We start from the raw sequence: 24,155 nt of genomic DNA, 5'->3' as shown, positions 1-24,155 counted from the left end.
CTGTGTGTAAGGGGATGACTGGTAGGGAACACTGCTGTATCAGCTCTGTCTTTTCTTAGAAGTCTTTCTGCAGCTCCTGCTTTTCTTTACAAAAGAAATCTCCAGAACCTTTAGTCATAGGAATAAGAGAATCGTGGAATATCCTGAGCTGGAAGGGACCCCAAGGATCAGCCAGTCCAGCCCCAGGCCCTGCCCAGACCCCTCAGCAATCCCCTCCCTGTGCATCCCTGCAGTGCTGTCCAAATGCTCCTGGAGCTCTGGCAGCCTCGGGGCCGTGCCCATTCCCTGGGGAGCCTGGGCAGTGCCAGCACCCTCAGGGGGAAGAACCTTTCCCTGAGCTCCAGCCTGAGCCTGCCCTGGCCCAGCTCCATGCTGTTCCCTGAGGTCCTAGAGAAGCTGCAGATCTAGTGCTGTGTGTGTCTTCATCCAGTGGTTGAATCCCAGCAGGCTTTAGAATTAATCTCAAATAAGTTCCATGTCCAAACACTATTTTTAGAAGCCTGCAGCTGTGTCAGAAATTCTCTGCTCCCACTGGGGTTGTGCAGCATGGATCTCGGCAGTGGGGTGAGCTGCTGCAGGGAGCAGGATGGCCTGGCTTGGTGTGGAGGGAGTGAAAAGTGGAACGATTAAAACCATGACAACTTTTAATAGTGGTGGATTGAAACCAGCTGAAAGGAGTTTGTGTTTTCTTAAATAAAATTGTCAAGCACAGCTGATCCTGTTCAGGCTGCTGGCTCAGGGCCTGGGGCTAAGACTGACACTGCTCACCCAGTACTGTCACCTGGGTGTCCTCTGTGCTCTGGGGACAACAGTCTCTAAGGGCCACCCCAGTCTGAGATGAGCCCAGATCAGCCACCAGAGTTAAGGGGTGGGATGCATAATGAATTTCCAGGCCAGGAGTGCCCAGCTTTGCTTTGCCTGGGTGTTTACTCCACATTATTCATACAAAGAGTTTCATTGACAGAACCAAGTATAAAATCATATCTTCAATTAAAGCAAAAGAATTTTGGTTTTGTGAGAGCATCATTGCAGTAACTCACTGAATTTCTTCATTCACCCAGTGTGAGACTGTGGCTGAAAGGAAAATATGTGCCAGTGGATGGAGCTGAGTACTCTGGGGCATGGAGAGTGCTGTCAGTCTGGAAACAGCAATATTCAGCCTCTGTGGCAATGAAACTGTATTTTTTCTGTTCATTTTCCCCATTTTAAACAGTGTACTAGTCATCTGCATGGCAGGTGGTGAGAAAGCAGCATTCCTTGTAGTTATTTGAAGCTTGTAGATTATGAAGGCTCCTCTGTGCACGAGGCAGCACTGAAGCAATGTGTGCTGACCTTACTGCCTCAGTTTTCAGAGGTGTGGTGTGTGCTGCAGTAGCTAAAATGGCTCTTAATGTAGCTTTTGTTTTGAAAATAGACTGATTAAGAACTTGCCTGACTCGGGGAAGCAGTGGCTGACTTTAATTGTGCTGCCACCAATGCTCTTGAAATGCCTTGAAAACAGTGGTCTCCAGGGAGCTGTTTGGATGAATACAAGCGAATGTCATGCTGGAAGGTTCCTCTCCCAGCTGCTCAGTTTAAATGGCAAAAGTCATGATTTGCTCAGATCACAGGAGCTTTTAATTCCTCATTTAATAACAGTTTTCCCTGGGTGGCATATTGCTTTTACCCTTCCTGCTGTATGTGAGGAAGGTGCAGAGAAGGATGAAATGCACTTCCCCTGGCAGCAGCACTCGGTGGAAGGGGGCTTGAGGTTGGGTGTGAGGTATTGAGCTCAGTTAATCCCTGTTTGGAGGATCCCTGCTCCCACCCTGCCCATCCTGTGGACTTCATGGCACTTCAGGAAGTTAATTGCTGACCTGTCCACTTACTGCTGGGGTTGGGCTGATCCCTGGCCCATGGAGTTGGGCTGTGTCTGTGCTGGACCAGAGGGACTGTCCAGTCACCACAAAGCAGATTCCTGTTCTAAATCCATAATTTAGAATCATGGGATCACAAAATGGCTTGGGTTGGAAATGATCTTAAAGACAATCTCATTCCAGCCCCCAAGCTGTGCTGCTTGTAACCCACGGTGACTGTTTGCAATCCCCAGACTGAGTGATGTGTTTCATGAATGGTTTTTAAGGGACAGTTGTCTGGAGGACTCAGCAGATTCCCATCTGTGCTGGGTGTTTTCCATTAAGTTGTAGGTTGTTATCCTGACTCTGTGCAGCCCCTTCTCGGCAGCGCCAAGGCAGGAGGATGCCGAAGGCAGCGCTGTGCTTTGTTCTGCCTGTCAGTTGCAGTTGTAAATCTTCTGTGCTCACAAACATCAGAGGTTCTTGGTGAAAACATGTTGCCTGTGAGCACCTCCTCTGTGAGAAGTGCAGAACTGCCGGCTTAGGAGACTGGCCAGTTCTTTTGCTGAGAATTTTGCTCATCCGTTCCTATTTGAATCCTCTTGTTTTTACTTCTCAGGTCACTTCACCTGGGAGAAGTACCTGAAAGAGACATGTGCCATCCCAGCTCCTGCCCATTGTTTCAAGCAGGTAAGAGGGTAAAAACAAGGAAGGTCAAGGGCTATGATCCACTGGGGGCCCAGAGTTCTGTGCCTGGGATAGACCCCTGGTTTGGCAAGGAAGATACTTAAGGATATTGGAGACTTAACAGAAATCCAAGTGCTGAAGCAAAGATTAAAAAGATACATTTAGAGTAGCACAGAAGATTTTCCTCTCAGATGTGCATGTTGGGAGCACAAGTGTGCTATTAACTATATCAAGCATGGGCCCTTGGAGAAAGTGTCCTGAGTAGGCTGGGATCCAGCTTTTGGTGGATCCTGCTCAGTCAGGAGATTTTCAGCAGAATTCACCCAATTGTTGGGACAGAATAGCAGTCCCTGGGCAGCAGGTATTGAGCCCAGAGGTGATTGTGCTGAATACAGGGGGTGCAGGAGTGAATCAGTGTGGGACACCTGGGTCTGGGCAGAGGGGAGCGTCAGTGTCTGTGTGGGTCTGAGGTTGGCTGGGTGAGTCTTCCCAGGAGAGGATTAATCCCCTATACTGGGCACTGCTGGGGCCTCAGATCCTGGGATCAGTTTTGGGCCCCTCACAACAAGGGGGCTGGAGCCCCAGGAGTGGCTGAGGGAGTTGGAAAGGGGCTCAGCCTGGAGAAAAGAAGGCTTGGGGGGACCTTGTGGCTCTGCACAACTCCGTGACAAGAGGATGGAGCCAGGTGGGGTCAGGCTCTGCTCCCAGGGAACAAGGGAGAGGATAAGAGAAAACAGCTTCAACTTGTGCCAGGGAAGGGTCAGGTTGTATATCAGGAAAATTTCTTCACTGAAAGGGTGATCAGGCCAAGGAAATGTCTGTCCAGGGCACTGGTGGAGTCCCCACCCCTGGAAATATTCAAAAAACATGTGTTGCTTAGGGGTAATGGGTTAGTGGTGGGCTTGGCAGTACTGTGGGAACAGCTGAAGTTGATGATCTTAGAGGTGTTTTGCAGCATTAATGATTCTGTGATTCCGAGAGAACAGGCTTTAGTTGCCTAGATGATGCAGGATGGAGGGATGGGAGTCTGTTAGAGACGTGCCAGGGCTTGCTGAGTTCTCTGTGGTGCCTCCGTGCTGTGCCTGGAGGGGCTGTCAGCCTTCAGCAGACTCCATTTCAGTACTAGTGCTGAAAGCTTCGTGCCTGAGCTGGTACATGCCTGTATTGGCAATCCTGGCTCTGACTGGCCCCTGTTCCACTCTTTTCAGTCTTACACTCCACCTGCAAACGAGTTCAAGATCAGTATGAAGCTGGAGGCCCAGGACCCCCGGAACACCACGTCCACGTGCATCGCCACCGTGGTGGGGCTGACGGGCGCCCGGCTCCGCCTGCGCCTCGACGGCAGCGACAACAAGAACGACTTCTGGAGGCTGGTGGACTCTGCTGAGATCCAGCCCATTGGGAACTGTGAGAAGAATGGAGGGATGTTGCAGCCTCCACTGGGTAAGCTGGAGTTCAGCTGTCCAGCAAGGATTAAATTGATGGTGGGGAAAGCTTGGGGGCTTTTATAGATCTGCGCTTGGGACAGAGGCCCATGGCCTGTCCCTGCCTACTCTGGGATACACACAAGGTCTGTAAACCACACCAGGTCTGTATTTCCACATAGCACATGGACAGGAAGATCCTTTAGAGTGTAGATGAAAGAGGTCTCTGCACCAAGGTGAGCTGCTTGCCCTGGCTGCAGCTCAAGCTCTGGATTGTTGCCCAGAGATGCTGTGGCTGCCCCATCCCTGTAAGTGTCCAAGGCCAGGTTGGATGGGGTTTGGAATAACCTGGGATAGTGGAAGGTGTCCTGGCCCGTGACAGAGGGATTAAACTGATTGATCTTTAGGGTCCCTTCCAACCCAACCTACCACATGATTCTAGGATTCAATACCGGGTTACCTGGACAGGAAACACAATGTCTGAAAAGGTTCACAGACACTAAAGTCCTGTCTCATGTGAAGGGACACTTGCAATTGTTCATACTTATATTTATTTAATTTTGCTTGGCTACAAGATTATAAATAGCCTGGACAGTCTAACACTTCTTCCAGTGTTCTGTTAAATACACAACACTTTCCTTTTTCTGTGACGCTAGCCCAGTGGCAAGCTGATTTACTGATTCTTTCCTGCAAAATTAACCTGCTTTTGCATTCTGCTGCCCAGCAGTTTTAGTGTCTTCATAAATCTCTCTCTCTCAGTTAGCATATCCCCAAATAATATGTTCAAGGCCAGGATGGACAGGACTTGGAACAACCTGGTCTAGTGGAAGATGTCCCTGCCCATGCAGGGGTTGGGATGAAATGAGCTTTAAGGTCCCTTCCAACCCCAGCCATTCAGTGACTCTGCTGCCCATCTCTTCCAAAGCCGCGGTGCCGGTGGGTCCCTCCCTCCCTCCCGTGCCGTGGCCGGGTGTGGCCGGCAGAGGGCACGAAGCGCAGGTAAAACAGCCCTGGCTGTGCTCGGGAACAGGGCCGGCAGTGCTGCCCCGTGTGCCCGGCTCTGCTCTGTGTCACCTACTTAACCTTGTGCCAGAGGAGAGGGCACGGTGAGGTGGGATATTAGGAAAAAATTCTTCCCTGTGAGGGTGGTGAGGCCCTGGCATTGTAGGATCAGGGAAGGTGTCCCTGCCCATAGCTAGGGAGTGGAACTGGATGATTTTGCACCCAGCATGAAGACAGGTAACTGAGCTAGTGCTGCAGTTGTCCTTCCTGCCTGCAGAGTTCAAGGGCCTAGAAAACCCAGTAAGGATTTTCTCTTTCCTGTAGTATTTTCCATGTGCACACATCTGCTGCTGCTCTTTCTTTACACAGATAATTCCAGGGACAGCAGCCAGGGCACGGCTGGAGCTGGGCCAGGGCAGCTCAGGCTGGAGATCAGGGAAAGGTTCTTCCCCAGAGGGTGCTGGTACTGCCCAGGCTCCCCAGGGAATGGGCACGGCCCTGAGGCTGCCAGAGCTCCAGGAGTGTTTGGACAGTGCTGCCAGGGATGCCCAGGGTGGGGTTGTTGGGGTGTCTGGGTGGGCGCAGGGGCTGGACTAGCTGATTCTTGTGGGTCTCCTCCAGCCCAAGATACTCTGTGATTCACATAAAATGTTTTCTTTGCCACTGTGAGAGCTGAGCTCTCCCATCCACTGTGGCTGTGGCTACTTGGATTGGTTTCCAAGCTGATCTGACAGAGCTCAGGGGCTGGCAAGGTGACCTGTGCTGAGCGCTGCAACCTTGGCCAAGTTTTGCCATGTTCTTGGTCCAGGTCCGGTGCCAGGATTACCTTCAAAACCCCTCAAACCACAGACCAAACACAGCTGAGCAGCAGAAATTGCCTGTGAAGGAAGATGCACGTTTAGCAAAGATATTCTGTGATACCCAGAGCCTTCTGTTTATTGTATAGTCATAGTCAGTGCCACATACTTCGGAGCATGTGAAATTGCTTTTTTCTTCCCATAAGCCCCCTCTTGTTATTGCTCCACTTTTTTCACAGCAGGTGTTGAGCCAAAACCTGACATCTTTCCCTATAATGTTTTCTAGCCAAGTCACAGCCCTATTTCTTCAGATTAGCTTGCCTGCAGCTCACACTAGAGCTCACGCTAGAGGCCACCCAGAACCTGTGATTCCCTGTTGAGGACGAAATTCCATAGCCTGAGTGTGCACTTGCTGATTCATGTCTCCCCTGCAGCAGGATCACTGCAGCTGGCACCACTGATGCTGCACAAAGTGCTCTGTCTGGATGGTCAATGGGATTGTTGTGATAAGTGAATTTTGCAGTCAGACAGTTGTTTCCAGATGTTTCTTTTCAATAACACAAATGCTTTGCATTCAGAATATCTGGATAAAGTCCCACCTGACTCCAGCATGGGAGGAGGGGGGTATGGGATCACAGCTGTGAGAGTTCCCATCAGAGCAGGCATGTGCTGCCAGATCCATCAACCCTCACAGTCTAAAAGTCTCCATCTCCACTTCCCTCCCCTCAGGCTTCCGGCTGAATGCCTCCTCCTGGCCCATGTTCCTTCTGAAGACTCTGAATGGAGCAGAGATGGCTCCTGTCCGGATTTTTCACAAGGTATTTCACTGTTTGTGCAGATCCTTCTGGCAATGGCCCCTTCGCTGCAGAGCACCAGACTCAGAGCTGCTGTCTCGTGAGAGATGTGCTGGTCCCGTAGGAGGTGACATTGCACAGCTCTGCCTCGGGGCTGCTCTAGGACAGACCTGTGTCCTCTCCAGCTGTGCCATAGCAATGTCAGGATGTAGCCAGAGGTCTGCCAAGGAAGTGCCTTGGGCTGCAGGGCTCGGGCTTGAGGCAGGAACTGGTTTTTCACTGGAGCTGCAGGTGCTGCTCAAAGTGGGGAATGCAAGGTGGGAACATCAGCACCTCTCTGGAATGTCCCACTCCCTGGGTTCAGTCCAGCAGCGAGTAGTGGACTTTGCTGCCTCTTGATTAAAGGGCAGTGGCTGTGTAGCTCAGCCCTAGGTGTGCACACCTATTGGGGTTCAAATCTAGCCCACTAACTCCCTTCAGCTGCTCGTGAAGGTGAATTTGCTGGTGAGGGCGCAGCCCTGGTGTGGGGAGGCACTGCCATATCCCCTTTGAGCATATATTCCACTTCTTCTTGTAGGAACCACCATCTCCTTCCCAAAACTTCTTCAAGACAGGTATGAAGCTGGAAGCAGTGGACAGGAAGAACCCTCACTTCATCTGCCCGGCCACCATTGGGGAGGTGAGAGGTTCTGAGGTCCTCATAACATTTGATGGCTGGAGAGGTGCCTTCGATTACTGGTGCCGATATGATTCCCGGGACATCTTTCCCGTAGGCTGGTGTTCGCTGACTGGAGATAATCTGCAGCCCCCTGGTACAAAAGGTAAGGCCCACGCTGTTTTTTAGCTGTCTTGCTCCTCCACTCAGCTCTCAAAGAGCAGCCAAGCAGGCAGAGACTGGCAGCAAGGACACCTGGGTGCCCTGTCTGGTTTTTGTGCTGCTTCATGCATGGTAAAGGTACAGGTGATCAGACCTATAACACTGAAACAGCCTGGCACCAAGGTGCTGAGGAGTGGCTATCCATAAAGATGGGCAGGATGATGGCTCTGGGGAGGGATGGTGCTGTACAACGCTGCTGAGGTTTGCTCCTCTCCAGGAATTTCCTTGAAGTTTTTCCTGCGCCTTTGAACCACATTCTCCTGCACAGTTTTTCTCAGGGGGCCTGGAATAATGAGAACTGTGAAGCTGCAGGACTGCGCCTCTTTGTACTTTGGACAGTTTTTTTGGTCTGCCTTTGCTGTGAACGTGGACAAAGCATGTGTGGAGCAGATTGTACCTGCCTTGTTCCTAGGGCTGTGATTGTTGGGTAGGAGCAGTGCTGGGGAACTTGCTGCCTTGCAAAGGCCTGAACAATGGCTGGTTTGATTCTCAAGACATGTCTCAAGCTTTCTCACATCACAGTTGTGTTTGGGCCCAGGGGGACTGTCATTGTCCCCAAGCACATCCCTCTGGCATTTGCTGGCTGGCAAGTCCTGCACATGGCTTGGCATGAAATGAGGGGCAGGAGAACAACCTCTCTGCCAGAGCTGAGGGATTGCTTAGGAAAGGCATTTCTCTGACAAGACTGTTCCTCTTGGAAGTCCTGGGTCAGCTCATGCTGCCCTGTCAGGCTGGTGCTGCCCTGTGTCCCTGGCATGGGCCAGGTCTGTGCTCAGGGCTGCAGGGCTGGTCTCGGTGGATTGCCTGAGGTGATCTCGCATGAGCTGTGTGCAAGCCAAGCTGTGAGCTCTCCTTGGCTGAGGATGATTGCTCTTTATCTTGGATTTCTGCATTTTGCCTTGATGTTCCCAGCCTCTCCCTCTCTTCTTGCTGGTTGTTTGTGTCCCTCCTGCTGCTGCCCTGCAGGCTGTGCAGAGCACTGGGGCCCTCTCAGGCAGTGGCTGACTCCTCCAGTGGTGCCCTGGAGTCAGGGGCTCTCACCAGGCACCTCCAGGCTGCCTCTCAGGTACTGCACAAGTGGCTCAAGACATGTTTGTGTTTGGTGGGAGCTTTCCTGGCAGTGACCTGGGGGTGGAAGGTTTCAGGAGCACGTGGAAGCTGCCTTCTCAGGAGAAGTGGGAGCCTGTCTGACCCTCAGCCCCAGCACAGGCAGCTCTGTTCCTCCCCAGCCTCCTCTTGCCAGGGGCTGAAGCTGTGAGTGAGCAGAGGCCAGTGAGTTATCCAGAAACAAGATCCCATTGTGCCATCCTGGGAAGCTTGTGCTTCTCCCTTGGCTGGTGGCTCTGATGGCTTCTCTCTTTCCCATGGTCTCCACATGCAGTCACTCTGCACTTCCTGCTTGTGTACAAAAATAGTGACCCCTGAAAAGTCACATCTCCCCACTCACAGGCAGAGGCAGCCCTACTCTCTGGCAGATTTCTGCTCTCTTTGTTCTTTTATTTTCAACTCCTGGGACAAGAGCAGGGGTTGGCAGGGGTTGCATGAGCCATGCAAAAATGCCAGGGAGTTGAGATCAGCCTTGTCTTTGTGCTTTTATTTCTCCCTCTGTGACTGTCTGCTCCCTCTCCTGACCAAGAATTTCTGACTTGCACTTTGGGGGATTAAACCGAAAGAACAGAGTATTGGGAACTTTCTCTAATGAAATTTCTTCCATGTTTCCTCAGCCCTGCTGTGGTGGAGGGTTGAGCACAGTCCTCACAGACCTGAGAGTGCTGCTCTTGGCAGGGTGGGAGGATGCATCACCACAGAGGAATTGCCCTTTCCTTGAGCTGCAATAAACCTTCTCCATGTGCCAGCCTGCAGGACCATGTGGTGGAGTCGGGCAGTTTCCCTTTCCTGGTGGGAATTCCTCTTAAAGAGAACTGGAGAGACATGCAGGCAGTCAAGTGCTGCTGTGGTAAACTGGTCTGTGCTCATATACTGGACTGGCTGTGTGAGGCCCTTGTGGAAGTTGGGGAATCCTGTGAAGAGTTAACTCCATGGAGAATGAGTAACCCTGTGGCTTCCTGGGGCTGAGCAAAAAGAGGCCTAGTGGAATGAGCTCATGTTCAAGGGAAGCAGAACTTCAAAGAGGGCAGGCATGTTTATTTAATGCTGCTAACTCCAGTCAGCTCTAATCTGTCTCTGCTGCTGGCTGCCAGCAGAGGTGGAGGAGTGCAGGGCTTCTCCCAGGCATGGTCTTTCTCCATCTCCAGGGCCTCTCACTCCCAGCAGTGTTTGCTTAGCTGGAGTGGATGGGCAGGGAGCTGGTGGAGCAGCCAACCACTCCATGGAGCTTTCATTAGGCCACGTGTGTGTTAAAGAAGGAAAGGAAGGTCAAACAGCAAGGAGGAGCAGCCTGCATGCCCCCTTGGTAATTCCACTGCTGCCTGCTGGCTGTGCAGCAGCCTGCTGGGAGACCTCTGTGGCCAGTGGCCAGCTGGCTGTGGGCTTGTGGGCATCTCCTGGTGCTCCTGTCTGCATGCTGCACACTTTGGAGCTGGGGGATCCAAACCAACACACCAGATGTGGGACATGTAGCTCTGGGAGTGCCTGTGCTGGGTCCTGGTCCTCTCTCCACGTTGGCCATGGGCCGGGGATGGACGTTGGCTCTGCTGGGCTACAGAGCAAGGCAGATTGTGGAAGAGTTCATCCTGTGCACCCACAGCTTCTCCACCTCAGCCTGGCAGCTGCTGGGGGAGGCAGGTCCCAGTGGCTGTCCCAAAGGAGGGGGAGCTCTGTGTGTGTGCAGCAAACTTCCCTCAGCATCCCACCACACCAGTGGGGTGCTCCCAGGAATGTCCACTGGCCAGGAATCCCTACTCCACTCCTCATATATTGTGTACAGCACCTTACATGTCTTTTCATACCTCTTATACATGGACTTTTTTACCCTTAAATACATATCTGGGCTTTTAGGAATATAAGGTGAAGTGGACTTTCTGTTCAGCTGAGTGTTGGCTATGAGCTGGAGGTCTGCTCTGAGGGTGTAGAGTCAGAGAACATGCTGGGCTGGAAGATATCCACAAGGATCATCAATTCCAACTCCTGGCCCAGCACAGGACAGCTACAATCAAAGCAGCCTGTGACAGGATCTTGCCCACACACACATACAGACACCAGTGTCCCTTAAGTCTGCTCCCATGTTTCATGTGTTACTGCTGGAGGGCAGGGAAATGCTGTCACCTTGAACACAGGGAAGGAGGGACACGCCTGCCCAGGGAAACAGGTAAAACCCTCAGTGTCTGCATCTCAAAAGGTACCTGCGCTATTCCTCCATTTGGGCTGTGCCCTGGCTGGTGCCAGGTTGCTCTGAAGTTCCTGATGGGCTTGCTACCCCCTATTGCACCCTTCTGGATGCTCTGTGACAGAGAGAGGGGTGACTCTGTGCTGTGGGAGAGGGGCAGTGGTGAAAGCGTTAAGGTTGGGCAGGCAGAGCTGGAAGCTGCTCCAGCTCTGGAATTTGGAGGACTGGAATTGCTGCCTTGGCAGCAGCCCAGCTGGCAGAAAGCCCCAAGCCCAGCCAGGCAGGGCAGAGCTAACACAGAGCTCGTCCTCTGCCACTGTGCCAAGGCTGGTGGGCGCTGGGTGAGGGCACTGGGGGCACTGGTCAGTGCCTGCACAGGTCAGTGTGTGCTCCCAGACCCTGCTCCTTCTGCCTGGGCTCAGCTGCTGCTTCCTCTGCTTGCAGAGCAAGCAAATGTGAATAGTTTTAGGTAGTTACCATGGGGATAGGCTGAAGGGGAGCTCCATCCACCCTGGGCTCACAGCTCTGCGTTACCCTGGGACCAGAGCTGCCTGCCTTGGCTGCTGCACTGACTCCGGGGGGTTACAAGATGCCGATCCTGGACAGAAAGTTCATGAAGTTCTTCATTTCTCGCCACCATTGCTGCCATGTGATTTGTTGTTTAACTGCTTTGTCTCCTCAAAGGAAGATGATGATCAGCTGCTAGGTTTCCTGCCCAGGGGCAAAGGTAATGTGTATTTTATTATTTTATTTTGGATATTGCCTGGTTTCTCTTCCTTCTTCAGGGTGAGAATATAGTGGTGGGAAGAGGAGCCTGATCAGGAGTAGTTGGCAGGGTAACAGCTCAGGTGAGATCCTGTGCATTTCTGCTTGGAGGAGATGGGAAAATATTAATTACTGTCTCTTCAGGACTGAGCTGGGCTTTGGAGCTCACACGTTAAGCTGTGTGACATTGCTTTGCACTGGCATGGCTGGTTTGGGGACCACACAGGTAGAGCTTACACACCAACAGCAGGAAGAAGGAGGGTACACAGAGGAGTTCAGGTTTTTATCCATGAGTGTAACACACAAGCAGCCCTGGACCTGGGTGGTGCTGCCTCTGAGGCTGCTGTTGGAAGATCCCAAGAAAAATCTCTTGAGCTATTTGGAGCACACATCCAAGGCTCTTAGCACTGACCCTGGCTCAGCTTGGATGTGTGTCCTGGAATACACCTGGGGTTTGGGGGCATGGGTGAGGGAGCCCAGCACTGCAAGAGGCTATGGGGTGCTGACAGTGCCTGTGGCTCAGCAAGCACCAAGTCTGTGGCTCAGTGGGAACTATGGCATGTCAGAGACCTGAGGTTACTGAGTCATGTCTTGAGGCTGGCAGGAGCCTCTGAGAAGAGGAACTGACCTGGGAAAAGCAGTTTCCTCTGGTCTCCAGCCTGTCTTTACTCTCAGTGTCTAGACCTTCCTCTCAGCATGACTTTTCCTCATGTTTTATTTTGAAATATTCCATATCCCAGAGAATTTGGGTTTTGTTTAGGATGTTTCCTTCCACCATGCTTCCTGGCCCAAAACAGAGTTTCAGTGTCTCAGGGTGTTACTGAGTCTTGGCAGGAGGTTTCAGCAGGACCCTGCTGTTGGAACCGCCTTCTCTTTGGTTGAACAGCACTGGGGTCATCACTTTGTTTCTGCAGGATCTCTGACCAGTAACAACATTCCTGTTCACTGGGACATGGTGCAGGGCTGTGCCTGTGCAGGCTGGAAGTGCTTTCAGGATGGAATTGAACAACCTCAAGGAAAAAGAGTGTTCCAGGTTATTTATAGGGGTCTAAAAGTGCCTGACTGAGCTGCTGATTGCAGGCAGGGCCGGTGGCTCTGCCCAACCATCCTCTGTTGATTTGGAAGCAGAGTGAAGTCAGCCTAAAGTGTGTCCAAGGTGACAGTTTGTGTAGGACAACCACAGGGAGAGCAGAATTTCCCATCAGGATGAAAGGGTCTAAACAAGTTTTACAAAACACTTCAAGGATTTCACACTCCACACCTTGTTTCTGCTTGTCACTATATTCCAGCCTTGGTGACAGGAGCTTGGTCACCCTTTAAATTCCAGGATTTGGAGTCTTGTTCTTAATCCCTGTCTTTGCAAGGAGCCTGTGTCTCCCACCTGTGCTCCAGCCCTTTGTCCTGTGTTGTGTCTGCCATGTCTGCTGAGAGCTCAGGACAGTCCAAGTCTGGAGCCTTCCCAGGACCTGTATTTCTGTCCCAGTCATGCTGATGGTGGCCAGTGATGATGGTCTCTGCTTTGGGAAGAATCACAGGGCTTTGAAGCTTTCACATTTTACTCTGGGACAGGCAATGAGCTCTGGTTCCTGTCCAGCTCCAACCTTCAGGATGTCTAGGATTGAAATGCCTCACGCAGGGAAGGATTCAGCCAGATCTCAACAAGACTTACCTTAATTGGGTCTGTTTAACCCACCTCTTTGAGTGCTGCTTCTGCCTGGGAAGTGCTGAAGATGGACAAGGGGCAGTGAGCCAAAGGACATTGGAGGGGTGGCCTGCAGGACATCTGGCAGAAGGGCTTTGGAGTGGGCAAGAGTGGTGTGCTCAGAAATCTCCCCCTGCACTTCAGGACACTGCAGGGGCCACTGCAGAGATCTCCAGGCAGAAGCACATGAACTACAGCTGCATCTGAGAGTACAGAGCCCTTGGCACAGAAAATGGGAATTTGGGATTTGTGCTCCTGCAGCTCTTGGTAAATGAACCTTGTAAATATGAGAGAAAGGCAGGAAACCTTTCTGCAACTTCAAACTTTTATGTTCCATATTTTTATACATGTTTTGACTTTGTAATTCTTGTCCCAAGGACATAATTTTGTCCTCTTCAAGCTGTGACAAGTCTCAGATAAGCTGGTGGGTGACAAATGCTGCTTTCTAGCACTGACTAACCCTCAGAGTGTGGATGGCAACTGTGCAGAGTGTCCTGTAAGCAAGAGTTTGAGTCACAGTGTGGTGGGCAGCTGCAGGTGCTGTGTATCAGCTGACAGGATATTTTGGCATTAGGAAGTAGAGCCTGAAATCAGGAATTCTCTGTTAAGTCTCTTTGTTTCTGCAGAAAGCTCAAAACTCTTGTTTAAACTAATCCTTCATTGATGAATAACATCATCAGTGGTGCCCCACTTCTCTTTGGCTCAGAGTTCAGCCATGTTTGAGCTGCATCTTCAGGGTGATGTTTATCACTGTGCCAAATGGATCCAATCCCAGCCAGCCCAGCAAGGAGCCAGCCTCCTCCTCCTCCTCCATGTCTGCCATTGTCCTGGATGCCTGTGTGAACCAAAACAAGACAGTTCAGCCAGCAGAAAATTTCCTATTATTAGTTTTCTGTCTCCTTAATGAGCTGAAATAACCATGGGTTCAGATTCAGGTCAGAAGGGATCTCAGGGTTGCATGGCTCAAATCCTCCAAAGCAAGGCCAGCTTCGGATGGTTAGATTGCTCAGAGCTCAGGTGAGCAACAAAGCTGTGGCACAGAGATGCTGCTTTACTCAGGAAGAGCTGATTTTTTAAGTAAGAGAGGCCCCACTTGATTTTCTGAAAATGTGGCTCCTCTTAGTGGTTTGTACAAGGAAGAAGGTGAGGATGTCTCTGGCAGCTGCTGTCTCTGTTTCCAGCTGAATCATAGAATCACAGAATATCCTGAGTTGGAAAAGACCCACCAGGATCATCCAGCCCAGCCCCTGTCCCTGCCCAGACTACCCCAGCAACCCCACCCTGGGCATCCCTGGAGCTCTGGCAGCCTCGGGGCCGTGCCCATTCCCTGGGGAGCCTGGGCAGTGCCAGCACCCTCTGGGGGAAGAACCTTTCCCTGAGCTGCAGCCTGAGCTGCCCTGGCCCAGCTCCAGCCGTGCCCTGGCTGCTGTCCCTGTCCCAGAGCAGAGCTGGGAGCTGCCCCTCGGGAGGAGCTGCAGATCCCTGAGCTCTGCCCTCAGTGTGCCCTGCTCCAGCTGCACACACCAAGAGCCCTCAGCTGCTCCTTGTGTGCTCCTGGCCCTTCAGCATCTTTGTGGCCCCTCTTTGGACACCCTTTGATAGCTTTAGATCCTTAATAATTAAGCTGTAGTAACAGTAAGAATAAGATGCAGTAAATTGAAGCTTTTGGCGCTTAAAGGAGACTTGTGCAGTGCTTGGAGCTGTGAGATAATCCTGCTTGCTGGGCACAGCTGTTTCCACCTCTGGAGCTCTGTGGGTGCTGGGGTGGGTGCAGGCAGGGCTGAGTGCTGGGCACTGATCCCTGCATAGCAATCCTGTGTTTCTGGATCACTTCTGCATGACAGCAGGGGCTGAAATCCTGCAGGAATGTAACAGACACCTGAGAAGAAACTACAGGCTCCTTTAGGAAGCATCCAGTCACTGGAAGTGGTGCCTTGGGGATGAGGCAGGGTGTGGCCAGCTGTAACCCTGTGTTTTGGGGGCTGCACTATTGATGTGCAGGTACAGCTGGTGGGAGGACTCTACTCTGGAGCTCTTGATGTATCTGGTAGGACAAGAGAAATGTATTAGCACAGGCTGGTGTTTGCTCAGATTCTGGTTCAAATCCAACAAAAAGCCAGGCAAGTCTGCTGGATCGTGGGAGGATAAGACCTCATTTCATTAAATCACTGTGGGTCAGAAAAATGTCTGTGCATTGCATCAGTCTGATGGAATCAGCCCCAGGGAAAACATCAGTGCCTGTCCAGGGCTGTGCTCAGGGCTGTGCTCAGCAGCACTGCTGGATACACAGCACCAATCTAGGTCACAGCCTGTGTCTCTCTGGCCTGAGCTGGCTGCACATTTAGATGTAATTTAGCCTGTTGCAGTGAACAGCCTCCCTTGCTGTGGCAGCTCCTCCATCCCTGCAGGAGCCGTGGCTGTAGCAGGGACCAGGGATGTGCTGCCAGGGGCACAGGCACAGTGGGAACTCCTCTGGGTGGCTGAATGACATGATGTGTCCCATCATGGGATCTGCATGCCCCCAGTTATGGGATTTTATTGCCCAAATCCCAAAACCAATTCTTCAAGCCTGGCAAATTTCTATTGCATGTACTGTCTTTACAGCTCAAATGGGCAACAGATTTTTCTTGCATTTATTTCACCAAAAGATGAAATCACTTATTAACATAAGATTACATAGTGGAAGTTTGCACCAGGACTTCATCTGACAGCAGTCTCCTTTTTCCTGGCAATGAGTTCCCAGTGATGTGATTCCCAGCCTGGGAGCAAAGGGTGCAGTCCAGCTGCTCTGCCTACTGCATGCCAACTTCCCAAATGCACCATTTCTCTGGGTTTGTTACTGGTAAAACTGAGAACATGGGTTTGCCTCTACAAACAGCTTGTTTGTAGAATTTTCCATTTTTCCTCCACATTAGAGAAACTTCATTGTGGCACAGTTTGGTTTAGACACTGAGTGTTGTGCAGATCTCAAATGAAATGCTGCCTGCCCTGGCTTCCACATCCCTTTGATATTTAACAGTTTCTTTGAAGTATGGAGAGTTTTAGAATCATGGAATCATGGATTGCTGTAGGCTGGAAAGGACCATGAAGCCCATCCCATTCCACCCCTGCCATGGCAGGGACACCTCCCACTGTCCCAGGTGCTCCAAGCCCCATCCAGCCTGGTCTTGGGCACCACCTCGGATCCAGGGGTAGCCACAGCTGCTCTGGGCAACCTGTTCCATTTGACCTGTGTTTATCCTTGTTCTGTCAGCTTGTGGGATTCTAATAAATAGTTTGATACAAACATTCCTCTGCTGGGATCAGTCATTGCACACCTGAAACCAGAGGCCCCACAATTCCATGATCAGCACCTGCCTTACCTGTGCCATTCCTCCCTGCAGCTCAGTGCCAGATGTCACCTGGAGCAGGTGACACTTCTGGAGTACCATCAGCTGTAAGAAGCACCTGAGCTATCACATTCATTTTCCTAACAGCAAAACAGTCTTGCTTTTAACACTAACAGCTCAGACAAAAAGTAGTAAAACCCTGTTTCTGCCACATTGCCAGTGTCTGCCTGACACAAAAAAGTCTTTATTCAGGAAGTCAGATAGATCCTGATGACTGTGTGCTTCTTCCCAGCTTCTGATACAGACTGCTAATGCACAAAAGCAAGGAAATAAAATTAAAACTAAACATGCCCACATGTCAAGCAGAATAAGGCTGGATCCTGGATGCACTGTGTGATTTGGGTTGGAAGGGACCTTAAAACTCATTTCATTCCAACCCCCTGCCATGGCAGGGACACCTTCCACTATCCCAGGTTGCTCCAAGCCCCATCCAGCCTGGCCTTGGACAGTTCCAGGGATCCAGAGGCAGCCACAACTTCATTGTGCTAGGGGAATAAATCCTTGCTCACAGTAACTGCTCCTAAAACCTCATTACAGAAACCTTAAAAATCTCTGTATATGCCTACAGTTGTGCCATCCTGGTATCAATCTTTTATTGTCTGTTTCCCTAGCTTAGACTTTTTTCCTTAACTACAAAGCCCCTGATTTCAAAAGTGTTTGCCTGTGTTTTTCCCTAATTCCTTCCCCCTATGTTGAGGTTTCCAGATGTAAGAAAAAAGACATCCTAAAGATCAGTCTGCAGTTTTCAAAATGCAGCAGAATTTTGTTTTGTTTCTTTTTAGTAGTAATTTAAAACAGAAGGAAATACTGGTCTGCTAGGCTGGGCCAGCATATCTCTGGCCTTTAGCAGGCTTGGGAAAGATGACTGAACAAATTTAGGAGATGTGTGGGCAAGTATACCAGAAACCTGTTTTTGTGGTGGAAAGGATGAGAAGATAAGAAGGAACACCTCCCTCTGGTAGTATGTGGAGGAGCAGGCAGCTGTTCCAGCAGAGATGAGCTGTTGCTCAGGACCAGGAGCAGTAATCCTTGCAGGCAGTGAGGATGGAGCTGGTCCCTTCCACTGCAGTTTGCTGGAAATTTAGGGACAGAACAGATTTGACATCAGCCTTGAGAGGGGATTTCCAGTGTTTGCAGCACTGACTCTGTGACTGTCAGACAGGTCTTGGCTGGTCCCTTCCTAGGAATGCTCCCAGAGCCTTTTCTGTGGCCATTGGCAGGTCACCACTCGCAGAAGGAAGAGCTGTAGGTGCCAGTTATTTTCAGGAAGGAAGGTATGGCTGCAAGCATGATCCTTCTGGAGCTCAGCCTATCCAAGTTAAGCCCCAGTGTCCCCCAGCCCGAGTTCTGAGCTGGGGATCCATGTGTTTGGTTTTTACTCTGGCATGGAGAGCAGTCCCCCACCCGGGGGTCTGGGAGTTCTCCAGGATTTTCCATGTGACACTGTATAAAGATGGAGGCTGCTCTTGTTTTGATTCTCACCTGATTTAATTACATTTGCTTTTTCTCTTTTTATTTCAGTTGTGATTCCAAAGAGCCCTTTACCTGCCTCCGAAGTAAACTCGGAGAAACCTAGCATGCACAGTAGCACAAAGACTGTTTTGGGGCATCAACAAGGGCAAAGGCGTCGCAAAACAGGGAAGAAGCGTGGTCGAACGACCAAAGCGCTAATCCACCACCCCATGCCTACACCCTCCAAGTCAGTGGAGCCTTTGAAATTCCCCAGAAAGAGAGGCCCCAAGCCTGGCAGTAAGGTAAAAGCTGTTGCTGATGCAGGCGGGTGAACAGCAGGTGCTGCAGGTCCTGCCATGGGTTGGTGCATGCATGTGTTTGTGCACCTTTATCTCAGCCTCTGGCTGTGTGACCGCAGCAAGTAGGAGACCAGAGGGGTATGTGGGCTGGGAGTATCCTCAGAGCCCAGCCCCGGAGCTGTAGAGAATGTCTGTGTCCTAAAGATCATTTCCATCAAGAATCTGTGTCTTTGGAAGTGCATTGGCTGTGGAGTAGCATGGCAGATGCTGGAGCATGACAGGATGGCCAAAGGGTAGAATAAGCTCTCCTGTCCTTTGTGTGTGGTTAGTGTGAGTCAGAGGTGGCAGATTCCAGGCTTGTTATTCCTCAGGGCTGTGGTTTGTAAAATACACAAGTATTGATTACTAGGTTCTTGAGACACCCCGTCATCACCATCAGAAATGTGTCATGTTCCACAGTGCCTTGTCTGTTGGATGCAGAGGAGAGAGTGTAGTGATCATGGGTGGTAAAGGAGAGCAGGGATAAAAGGAGAAATATCTCCTCTTTTTCTGCAGAGGAAACCTAGGACATTGCTGAACCCAGCACCCACCTCTCCAACAACCAGTACCCCAGAGCCAGACACAAGCACTGTGCCCCAGGACGCTGCTACAATCCCCAGCTCTGCCATGCAGGCTCCCACAGGTAAGGAGGGTCTTGGACCACATTCTTGACAGGATTTCACAGTTAGGAACTGCAGCAGGCAGGCAGCAACACCCTGAGAGAGTCCCATTTCTTCCTAAGTCTGTAAGCCAGCAATCCTTACCACTCCAGAAAGGCTGGCCTGAGAGAGGCACGTGAGTCCAGAGCAGCTGTTCATTTATCTTTTTGTTGGAAATAATGAAGGAGGAGGATTGCAAGCCCACATGCTGAGTGCAAGGACCCCTTTCCCCTGCATGCTGGTGACTCCACAGCTCTCCAGATACATTTGTGGTCCATTGTGCCCCGAGCGTGAGCTCTCCCACACCATGCAAGGCACAGCTGCTGGAACTGCACAAGGGGCAGAGGAGGTGCTGAAGGACTGTGATCTGCCCAGTTCCAGCCAGGATATCAAGGCACACAGGGACAGGAGGGAATAGGGGAGGAGGAGGAGCAGCAGTGAAGAGTGTATGCACTGCTACAGCTGAGGATGAATCTGGCCAGGAAAGTCTAATGCAAGGCTGCTTTTGACATGTTGAGTCAAGCACTGGATATGGGCTGAGCCCTCTGTTTGCTTAGAATGTAATTGGCCATTTTTCAGAGGAACCTAAAGAAGCCTGTTTCCCTAAAAAGGAAACACTGTGGGAACCCCTAGAAAGTGGGGACTGCATTCCTTCTTCCCCTCTGAACATCACAGCCACCTTACCTGGCTGGCATGGAAACCACTTTACAGGCTGACTGCAGGGGAGAGCATGGGAGAAACAGCAGCAGTTTGGAAGGTGAGCATGAGGCAGGAAGATTTTGGGGGTGATTCCCCTCTAGAAGCGGCTCCACTGTGAGGATGCAGTCAGGCAGTCGTGGTGGATTCCACTTTGTGAGTGATTGGACAGTCTTAAAATCTCAGCATCTCTCAGGCTGGATTTTAGGCATCTGTTTCTTGCTTTCTTGAGTGGGTTAACGGCAAACACATTTCTCATCTTGGCAGTTTGCATTTACTTGAACAAGAACGGCAGCACTGGGCCCCACCTAGACAAGAAGAAAGTTCAGCAGCTGCCAGACCATTTTGGACCAGCTCGAGCTTCTGTTGTCCTGCAGCAAGCAGTACAGGCCTGCATTGATTGTGCTTATCATCAGAAAACAGTCTTCTCCTTCTTAAAACAAGGCCACGGGGGAGAGGTCATCTCAGGTGAGAATGGGCCCGCAGCACTTTGCCTCCAGAGAGGTTGTTGCAAGAATTCTCTCATTGGAAGATGTCTGTCCTGAAGCTCACTGCAGCCACAGGCCAGGGGCAGACAGAAGAGTTCTGTCTTCTCTTTCTTGCCACACATCTGTGTCAGTGAAGCAACAGCTGGCAGCTGACTCAGAGCGGAGCAGTTCCCATGGCCCGCGGGCACAGCTGCTGGAGCAGGCAGTGCTCAGTCCTGGCATCAGCCTGGGCAGCAATCCTGCCCCACCGACCGGCCCCCCGCACTGCCCCAGCCCTGGGAAGAGCCACAACAGGGGGGATTCCACAACTCCTCACGGAAAGACAAGAAATACCCCGGGTTTTATTTCTCCTTTAAGCCCGTGCATAGCTGGATCTGCGAGCGCAGGCCCCTCCTGGAATCTTTTCCATGCCCTCGGACGCGGCTCCCCGGCGCTGCTGCCCCGGCCCCGTGCTGGGTGCAGCAGGCTGGTCCTGGCCTGCCCCGGCAGCGGAAGGCAGTGGCTTTGTTGGCTCTCACCAGCCCAGCGATGCTGAGATCCAGGAGCTGGCTGTGCGGCCCTGGGCGTAGCCTCCCGCCTTGGCGGGGGGTTCACGTGTTGGGCTCTGTTTGTTTCTGTCTCCAGCTGTGTTTGATCGGGAACAGCACACTCTGAACCTGCCAGCAGTAAACAGTATCACCTACGTCCTCCGCTTCCTGGAGAAGCTGTGCCACAATCTGCGCAGTGACAACCTCTTTGGGAACCAGCCTTTCACTCAGAACAGCCACATGCAGCGCTCACACGAGTACGACCACGACAGGTATCTACCAGGTAGGAGCTGGGGCGGGGGCGGCACTGTAGAGACCCAGGTGCTCCGTGTCTTAACCCAGATTTTATCTCTATCTCTGAAGGCAGGCTCCTGTTCCAGAGCCCTCTCACAGGGTTCATTGCATCACACCCAGTGTCGTGCACATGCCCGCAGGGCTCTTGTTGTGTAGGATTCCAGTTGCATTTTCTGCCTGTCAGTTTGGTTTCCATCTCCGCTGTAGGTTTCCGTTCATCTGTGCTGTCTCCTTGTCTTCCCTCCGCCCCTTGTCCCCCAGTCCTTCCCTCTTCCCGTGATCTGATTATGGTGACTTCATACAGCTAGGAATTCAGGTGAAAGACTGCTTGGGAAGGGAGAGTGATAACATGCAGCAGATAAACTGTAATTAGAAATTAATTAAAGCAGAGTGGTTTCCACGCTGGCCGTGGATCTGCTGGCAGCATCCAGCCCTGGCTAGCAGCATGGCCTGTTCAGGGGTGATGCTCATGCAGCAATCCAAGGCAGAGGTGGTTTTGTTTTCCTTGGCATGGCATTGAAGCAGCTCACCCCAGCAAGACAGCTCATGCCACATTATCAGATGCAGATTATCAGGCTGCAAAACTGCTCTGAAGTAGAAGAAGTGGAAAACAAGGCCAGTAGTTCCCCCACAGTGCTGGGCAGTGACAGCAGGCCTGGGGTGATGGCTGCCCCTCAGGCTGTCTAGGGCTTCTGGGGGAGCTCCTGCTTTAGGAATGTCAGTTGTGGAGAAGATCAAAGCCGTCTGCACCCTCTTAGGTGTTTGGCAAGTGCTGATCTCCTCTCCTGTCTTGCTTTCTTCCCCCTCTAGTCAGCAAATAGCTGTGGTGTTGTTTGAGATCTTTCCAAAGTTAATCCTCTGCATAATTACGGTTCTGGCAAGAAAAGCAAAAGTTGTATGAATGTAAAAGGATGGGCACTTAGGAAGAACTGTTTAAGGAGAAGTTGCTAACCATGAAGTGTAGGAGCAACAGCCAAATGCCACAGTGCTTCTGTTCATTGCACCTCACAAAACACCTTAGGCAGAGTCTAGTGAGTGAGAGGATCTTCCCATCCTCTGCCGCCTCCTGGCTGGAGCCAGCAGGACCAGGAGAGAGGAGCTGTAGGATATGCAAGGACAGGAGCAGCATGACTAGTTACTGGGACTGGAGGCTTTCCCCTGAGGAACCCTCAAATAGAAGAAATCCCCATGTTTCAGTACCCTGTCATCATGACAGAAAGCAAAACCTGAGTGGGAGGGAAAGCACTCAGCTCTGGGCATGGATGAGCTCACACAGAGTTTCCAGCCTCCATGAGAGGTCAGTGGTGGCTGTGCCAAGAGTTGGGCTGCTGGGCAAAGTGGAAAAGTATAAATCAGAATTCAGGGAAACTCAGGCAGAGCACCAGATATGACACAATGCTGAGACCTGCCTATCCTGAACTCTGATTCAGAGTGTTTGCAGCACCTAAAGAAAAATTAACCACAGTCAGAAGTGTGACAGCACCTAGTCCTGCAGTTCATCCTGATGTCTGAGCTTGTTGGGCATCTGCTCATGTAGCACCTTTCTCAGGCACCTGAAAGAAGGTGGTAATCTGTACATTACAGTGGCTTCTGGTGAGGGCAGGGAAACAGTGCTGGTGATTTTGGGAAGTTTGAGCTGGTCATGGAGGAATGAGGGTGGAGTTGTACATCCTTAAATCACACCAGATGTCAAGGCTGCTGTGGTCTCACCTTCAGCTCTGCATGTCCTGCCTTGTTTCCTCTGCAGTACAGGAATGTATTGTATGGGGCTGGTTCTTCCAGTAAACGGCCACTGGTTAGGACTGGGAGCTGGTCTGAGTTCCCAGAACAAACTGGCTTTGCAGGAGCACCCCTGTGGGTGCCATGGAGATTTGGGGTGTGTGCTTGGGGCAGAGGGAAGGTCTGCAGCAGCCCTTAGGTCAGCAGTGTCCTGCCATTCCGCCTTACTGAGTAAATGGAAATAAGGAGAAACAGACTGAGTTGTGCATGAGGAGCAGCCCTTTGCAGGGAACTGGGCAGCTGGTTGCTGTTCATAGCAGCATGAGCATGATGTGACCTGGAGATGTCTGAAAAGACGGGACTGGAGGGACCCTCTGGGCCACAGAGCCCTGGCTCCTGCTGCTGCAGCACCACAGCACATGGAGTTTCTTGGATTAGCTCTGGAGTTGTGGATTTTGCTTTTCCACTGAAGTCTGCTCCAGGGTTTTATGCTGAGATTTTAGAAACTGTGTTGTAATTTCCAGCCCTAATTTATTCTTGGGCAACTTGGTGTCCGTGTCTCCTGGTCTTAATATTGTCTTTTAGCTTAATTTGGTTCTCTTTCTTCTGGAAGTAGTTGCAGAGTAGTTGTAGCCCTCAGAGGAGTTCATATTTTGACTGCTTTTCACTATCCTCAGACAGTTTGACTTAAACTTCATGGGGCAGCCAGAGTGCCACCCAGCACTCTGGGGAGGAGCTCATGGAGAGCTGGTGCCACAGCACTGGCACCACCATGGTCACTGCAGCCTCTGCAGTCACTTTGTGTCCTTGTAACAGTGATGATCAGCCTGTCCTGGTCACATACGCCATTCTTGTCATCTACTGTTGTCACCTGCAGGTCACCAGCTCATGGGACAGTGCTTCAAGTGCACATCTGGATTTAGGTGCTGGATTTTCCTCCTTGCTGGTTCTTGGTTATATAATCTCCTTCCTGCCTGGTTTTAAATGCTGCTTTGTCTGACCTGACATGGGAAGGCATCAGCAGATTTCATTGGTAAATCTCTAAAATTTCTGCCAAAGTTATTACAGTGATTAAATGACCCTGGGCTCAAGAATGATCCTCAGGCAGATTCACTGGCAGTTGCTCCCAGTCTCATGTTCCTTCTCAGTGTGCTGCCAACAGCTTTACCTCTCAAATCAGATTTCTGTGCATAGAAAAAGGCTCCTGGTAATTCATGTTCTGTCTCAGCTGGCTCTCTGTGTGTAACATCTTGCTGAATTCCAGGTATATGAGGTTGATGTCTCTTCCCTCATGTGATAGATCGGGATTTCCCATAACAGGGAGGCTGTTGGGTTGGCCTCCTCTGATGAACACCTGCCATAGAATGTGTCATGTGTATTTCCTGCCCTTTCCTTCAGAGCCTGCCACAAGCCTTGTTGTCCTG

The 24,155-nt window shown here is 51.2% G+C and overlaps 1 protein-coding gene across 9 annotated transcripts in view; it reads left to right on the top strand.

Moving 5' to 3' along the window:
* The window catches only part of SCMH1 (Scm polycomb group protein homolog 1), a 60,765-nt gene that overhangs the window by 22,848 nt on the left and 13,762 nt on the right, over positions 1-24,155 (top strand). For 5 of the 9 annotated variants that reach the window (XM_053999096.1, XM_053999098.1, XM_053999102.1 and 2 more), the window contains 8 exons: positions 2,455-2,525; positions 3,731-3,965; positions 6,475-6,563; positions 7,117-7,360; positions 18,080-18,312; positions 18,865-18,991; positions 19,971-20,171; positions 20,816-21,001. In XM_053999096.1, the coding sequence (XP_053855071.1) occupies positions 2,455-2,525; positions 3,731-3,965; positions 6,475-6,563; positions 7,117-7,360; positions 18,080-18,312; positions 18,865-18,991; positions 19,971-20,171; positions 20,816-21,001 (1,386 nt within the window). The remainder of the gene's footprint in view (positions 1-2,454; positions 2,526-3,730; positions 3,966-6,474; positions 6,564-7,116; positions 7,361-18,079; positions 18,313-18,864; positions 18,992-19,970; positions 20,172-20,815; positions 21,002-24,155) is intronic. The other 4 variants (XM_053999097.1, XM_053999101.1, XM_053999103.1 and 1 more) reach the window with 4 other exon arrangements.

Source organism: Vidua macroura, chromosome 25 (assembly GCF_024509145.1).
Source record: "Vidua macroura isolate BioBank_ID:100142 chromosome 25, ASM2450914v1, whole genome shotgun sequence".
Lineage (NCBI taxonomy): Eukaryota > Metazoa > Chordata > Aves > Passeriformes > Viduidae > Vidua > Vidua macroura.
This window is presented reverse-complemented; position numbering and strand designations above follow the sequence as displayed.